Genomic DNA, 5697 nt, shown 5'->3' on the forward strand with positions numbered 1-5697 from the left:
GAAATTGAGAAACCCTAGCGATGCTCCGAGAAAATTACATCTACAGTAACTGAACTTGGCTCTAGGGTTCAGTTTGGTCACTGTATTCACGAAACATGATGTTACGGTCACTGGACTCGCTGAACCGGGTCAGCGTACGGTAACTCGTACCGTTTCGGCTCGTATTTTGCACACGTAGACGTATTTGACCCAAAAACGGTTTGACCATCGTGCAGTTTTGCATATTTCCCCCTGCCCATTCGGGACGGCTCGGCCTCCGCCCCGGCCCCGATCCAGGACCCCACGGCGCCGCCCTCCTCGCTCGCCAAGGCGGCCGAGCTCGTCACGCGGTTCCTGCGGTTTGATCCATCACCATAGTTTGTCGTCTAGAAAGTAGAAACACAGGAATATACGTGTTTTTGGCATTTTTGCATTGCCATGGCAATCTAAGATCTAGAAACACAGGTTTCTGCGGATTGATCCATCACAAGGAGGTGCGAAATTCACAAAGCGAATTGCACGAGAACATCAACATTAGCATTTGCAGCAAACTATAGTGAAGAATAGGATGGCAATTGCCATTATCAACATAGCAGCTTTACACTCAGTTGAGAAGAAAAGTGTATAACATGTTCATAGTATGATTGCACACATTACTAATTTACTATTGAGTCTAAGATCACAAGCCAATCTAGTTTTTTTTTACACGCCAACACACGAAGCAATAGATACTGTGCCGTATATATGAAACAGAATTGCCAGTGCACAATTGCAAACAAGAACACAAACCCAGAATGTTCAACAAAGAAGATTGGAAGTACCATCACACCAAGCCAGACTGCACAATCAACCAATGCGGACATAGGTGGGCAAGATGGGTCCAGCAGCGCTGAAGCCTGCGGCCACGAGGCCGTTGCCGGCCGCCTCCTGCTCGGTGAGGAAGAGGTCGTCGGTGGACCTGAGCGCGGCGTGCGCGCCCGCGAGGGCGAGCCCGATCATGACCGAACCGACGACGTTCCAGCCGACGTCGGTGAAGAGCATGGCGATGACGGTGACCCCGGAGAGCAGGGCGAGGACGGTGCCGTCGTCGAACTCGGTGCCGAAGACCCGGAGCGGCTGGGCGCCCTCGGCGCGGCGCGCGAAGTAGAGGAAGAACCAGGCGGCGCAGAGCGCGAGGAGCGCGAAGAGGGTGCCCGGGTGCCAGAGGAGCGAGGCGGCGACGACGGCGAGGACGGCGAGCGCGTAGTTGGCGCGGAAGTAGGCCGTGTTGCGGCGCATCCGGGAGACGGCCTCGCCGACGTTGGGCGGCTTGGAGAAGGCGGGGGAGCGGAAGACCTCCCCCCAGGGGCGGCGCGCGGCGATGAGCGCCTGGCCCTGCTCCCGAAACCGCGTGACGAGCTCGGCCGCCTTGACGAGCGAGGAGGGCGGCGCCGTGGGGTCCTGGATCGGGGCCGGGGCGGAGGCCGAGCCGTCCCGAATGGGCAGGGGGAATATGCAAAACTGCACGATGGTCAAACCGTTTTTGGGTCAAATACGTACACGTGTGTAAAATACGAGCCGAAACGGTACGAGTTACCGTACGCTGACCCGGTTCAGCGAGTCCAGTGACCGTAACATCATGTTTCGTGAATACGGTGACCAAACTGAACCCTAGAGCCAAGTTTAGTTACTGTAGATGTAATTTTCTCCGATGCTCCAGATACGCCTGAGCAGGATCGGCTCGTCGGACTCCGGGGCCGCGGCCTCTGGCGCGGCGGCTGGGGCGTCCGGTGGCGCCCCGGCGAAGTCCGCCGCCGCGGCGGCTGGCGGTGCCCCGGAGTCGGTGACTGTCGCTTGCCCCGACCACCTGGTCATCGCAGACCTCGCCGTGGCGAAGAGCCTCGGCGCCGTCACAAACTCCGCCATCGCTGCGACGCGCGCCATCGGCCGCCGCTCCCGCCGGCCCCTCGGCGAGCGCGTCCACATCTGCTCCCGCTGCGAGTTCCCCATCGCCATTTATGGCCGCCTCGTATGGAATCCTAAATCCCAGCATCTTCCCTGTCTATGCCTTCACTACTTCACGTACTAGTATATTTGTGCGGTGGGTGATAAAGAAAGTCTAGATTTTATGTAGCACATATAACACCATCTAATTATGTATCATTCAGGAGGAGTTAATTGCTATTGTAATCCTTGTTCGGAATAAATGTCAAGTTCATCAGGCTGATGTAGAATTTCTGCAGTGTCGGTATGCTCACTGTTTAAGGATTTTAGGGGTCTGAGAGCCCAAGGCTAGTAAAACTATTGATATTGCGCAAACAGAAATAAAAAATACCTGTAGGAATTTCCAGTGGTATATTTTAGGGGTGTGTTACAGCGACATATGTAACCGGAGTCAATTTACATCCTTCTGTTTGTGGTACATTTGTTTGCCACAAAAAGGATGTAGGTTGTTTTGTTTAAGTGTCAAATAGGGGAGGCCTATGGTCCAGTTTTGAAGCTGTATTGAATGGAAGCAGTAATCGTATCTTGTTCTGCTACACTATCGGTCAATATTAATATTTTTAGGGATTGCACATAGAATTTATATTAGTTTAATAATGTTGTGTTGTTGTAAATACTGAATCTAAATTACTCTATTGACGGCATGGGATGTTCATATTCACTTTATTCAGAGTTCCTGGCGTGGTTGGTGCTCTGATTTCTTAAGCTGAAAGTATTCCGGCTATCAAGCCTGTCTAGTTTTAGTACGACACAGTGCATAAGCAAGCAAAACCACTGATTGCATGCAATACATTTCACAATCATCTAGGCATTTGGCCATGTCGTATGTCCCTAAACTAGCATGTATGTTTTACCTGTTGTCTGAGACTATCAGTTACCGGCCTGAACTATATGTGGTCTATTTATTTTAGTTCCTTTGCTATTTTCCATAGTTGAATCGTTCGATCAATGACTTTCTTTAACTTTGTGCAGATTTCTTGCGAACATGCATTCTGTTTAGCCTGTGCAAGAAGTGATTCCAGCTGCTATCTGTAAGCATTCTCCTGAACTTTTCGTAACTTGGTTTTATCCCATTCTCACCTTCGTAGTATATCGAGTGACTTACTGGTTCATGATAGGATAACTTGCATAACTCTGATGTATCTGCACGGCATGATACTTGCTGAAATAAGCTTGCTATGTGACATCTAAGTATCCACCGATTGAGCTTAAGGAGCTTCAGCTAAGTAGATCTCATGTTAGCATGCTTGTATTTTCAATTATGTGGTAGTGCAGTGGAACTATAGTAACGTTCACCCAAATTGCTTGTGTTTCAGCTTGTTTCTTTTTACCTTTGCTAGTTGTTACGGTTAGCATCAATAGCTGTGAACATTAGTTAAGCAGTGATGTACATTGTTCTGTACCTTTCATTTGATAGTAAACCAGCAATTGTAGTTTTCCCCCGTTGACATTGTACTTAAGAGGGACAAATGTTGCTGCTTACTAATTACTGCTATGTTGTTCGACTAGTTTGGGCTTAGACATGTCATTTTGAAACTTATATATTTACCTATATCCGCAGTTGTGATGAGCGCATTCAGAAGATTCAGACTGTGAAAATGATGGAAGGGATTTTTATCTGCGCTGCACCTATGTGCCTCAAGTCTTTCCTTAAGAAAGCGGAATTTATGACTCATGTACCTGAAGCTCATGCAAATCTCCTCCAAACTAACACGGAGAAGGAAGAACGTAATGAACCAGATGCTCCTAACATCTCCCGTGCTTCTGGAGGAGATGCTCAAAGGCAATCTCAAATGCCTGAGATATCTACCGCACGTGCTCCTCCAAGGCGGGGTGTTTCACCCACTTCAAGTTCTCACATGCAAGAGCGTGAAGACCGATCTCGGTATCACCAGTCCAGGGAGAGGGAGCACACCCCACTAAGGCCCCCTATGCTAAGCAAACCACCATCATTCCATGGTCGCCACTATCCACCAGGTGATACTCGGTCCGAAAACAACACACCTCAAGGATTTGACCGTTCTTACAGCTGGGCCCATGATGGTACACCTGGTGCAACTCCACTTCGCCAAGAACCTGACCATGGTACTCAAGACAAGCAGCAAGTGATGCCTAATTCACCTTTCATGTTCTCTCCAATGCATCCTCATCAGCAAAACTTCATGATGCATATGAATATGAATCAGCCTTTAATCCCCAGCTCATCATTCAGCTACCCTGTCCAACAAGATGGGAATCCGCAGTACTTCAGTGCTCCTTTCCAGATGCAACTGCAAGATGCCGGATCAGATCAAGGTTCAGCGTCGGTGCCTGAGGGGCTTCAGCGCCCATGGGGCATGGGGTTGATGGGCAATCCATCTCAGGGAGGTGGCGGCATGGCCTTCATGCCAACTGGTTTCGGGATGATGCCAGACAGCTCGATGAATCCAGGCATGCAAGGTAGGGATTTTCAAGGCCAAGCTGATCGTGGCGACGGAAGGGGCATCCAAGAACAGTTACCTATGGTGATGCAAATGCAGATGTCGCTCCCCCCACCTCCCCCTACACAACCCCCGTCCGCTGGACAGCAGTCTTTCAACAGAACTTGATGAGTTTTTTGCGTGCCAATTTTATGGCTGCTGCCAAAATCGTGCTGTACTGCGTTGGGAAATTGCAATTTTGCCACCTTGGCATGTAACTGATGAGCACTCGATGGCAGCCTATGTTGTGCTAAAAACGATGCAATTTAATCTGAGTTGTCATATGCTGTTTGTGAATTGTTTTTTTTAGAACTTTTTGTGAATTGTTTGGTGTTACAAAATGCATGCAGCCCACTGTTGGGCTGCCAAGTTTTTTATGTCTGATGCGTGGCATTTCTATTTGCCATCCTTTTGGATTTTATTATATTTTAGTGTGCTTTTGTTATGAACCAGAACTACCAACACCCACAAATAAGTGTCTCAATTTAATTGTACTACACTTATTTTGGGATGGAGGGAGTACAAGTGAATGAAAACTGAATACGAACAAGTGAATGAAAACTGAATACAAATGCAATTTCTTGTTAAAATGTCATTTAGTAGAGAAAGGAGTTCCCTAAAGGTAAAAGTAGAGAAGAGAGTATCGCCGATGTTCAATCTGCACAAGGCTATGTTCGTCGAGTAAGAATTTATGAATGCAAAGGTGCAAAACAGAAAAGAATAGTGGCCGAAGCGCAAAATCTCAAAAAGGTTTCTGTAATGAGTGTATCCCTCTGAGGTTCTATTATCTGCGTAAAGATATGCCCACCAAGTAAGGGAAAAATTATGAACGTAAAGGAGCCAAACAGTACAGGGGTGAAAGTGTAAAATCTCAAAAACATGAAGGGGCCACAAACACAACGGTACAGAAGTGAAAGCGCTAAATCTCAAAAGCCCAAACACGGTAGCACAGGGTCATACGTGTGAAGTCTCGGAAAACATAAAGGGGCCAGGCAGAAAAGTACAGCGGTGATAGCGCTAAATCTCAAAAGCCCAAACACGGTAGCACAGGGTCATACGTGTGAAGTCTCGGAAAACATAAAGGGGCCAAGCAGAAAAAGAGCACAGGGTCATACGTGTGAAGTCTCGGAAAACATAAAGGGGCCAAGCAGAAAAGTACAGGGGTGATAGCGCAAAATTTGAACAATTTCTCATTTTGTGCATGTCATCCTTGCACAGGGCTCTGCTAATCTTCTTTGTATTGTTCCAATTTTATCAAATGTCCCTGAAGGGTGAT

General features: G+C 48.0%; 2 protein-coding genes and 1 non-coding gene across 4 annotated transcripts; 1 reads left to right on the plus strand and 2 right to left on the minus strand.

Moving 5' to 3' along the window:
• On the plus strand, positions 1–4705 carry LOC109770048 (uncharacterized). 2 transcript variants are annotated; one of them, XM_045233985.2, is made up of 5 exons: positions 1–18; positions 1668–1728; positions 1774–1987; positions 2935–2993; positions 3524–4705. In XM_045233985.2, the coding sequence occupies exons 2-5, from the start codon at positions 1670–1672 to the stop codon at positions 4548–4550; spliced, it is 1359 nt and encodes a 452-aa protein (XP_045089920.1). In that variant the 5' UTR covers positions 1–18; positions 1668–1669; the 3' UTR covers positions 4551–4705. The 2 variants fall into 2 exon arrangements, with proteins under 2 accessions (XP_045089920.1, XP_020184343.1); XM_020328754.4 differs by lacking the exon at positions 1–18 and having other exon boundaries at positions 1668–1987.
• LOC109770060 (PRA1 family protein E-like) lies at positions 520–1500 on the minus strand (the record flags this gene model as incomplete). The annotated part of the gene is made up of 1 exon (XM_020328766.3): positions 520–1500. A coding segment is annotated over one exon (675 nt), but the record flags the coding sequence as incomplete, so codon positions are not given.
• An 888-nt stretch (positions 4706–5593) lies between the features above and the next one.
• LOC120972928 (U6 spliceosomal RNA) lies at positions 5594–5697 on the minus strand. Its single transcript, XR_005767062.1, has one exon. It is a non-coding gene; the product is annotated as a U6 spliceosomal RNA (small nuclear RNA).

The sequence above is a fragment of the Aegilops tauschii genome, chromosome 1 (assembly GCF_002575655.3).
Source record: "Aegilops tauschii subsp. strangulata cultivar AL8/78 chromosome 1, Aet v6.0, whole genome shotgun sequence".
Classification (NCBI taxonomy): domain Eukaryota; kingdom Viridiplantae; phylum Streptophyta; class Magnoliopsida; order Poales; family Poaceae; genus Aegilops; species Aegilops tauschii.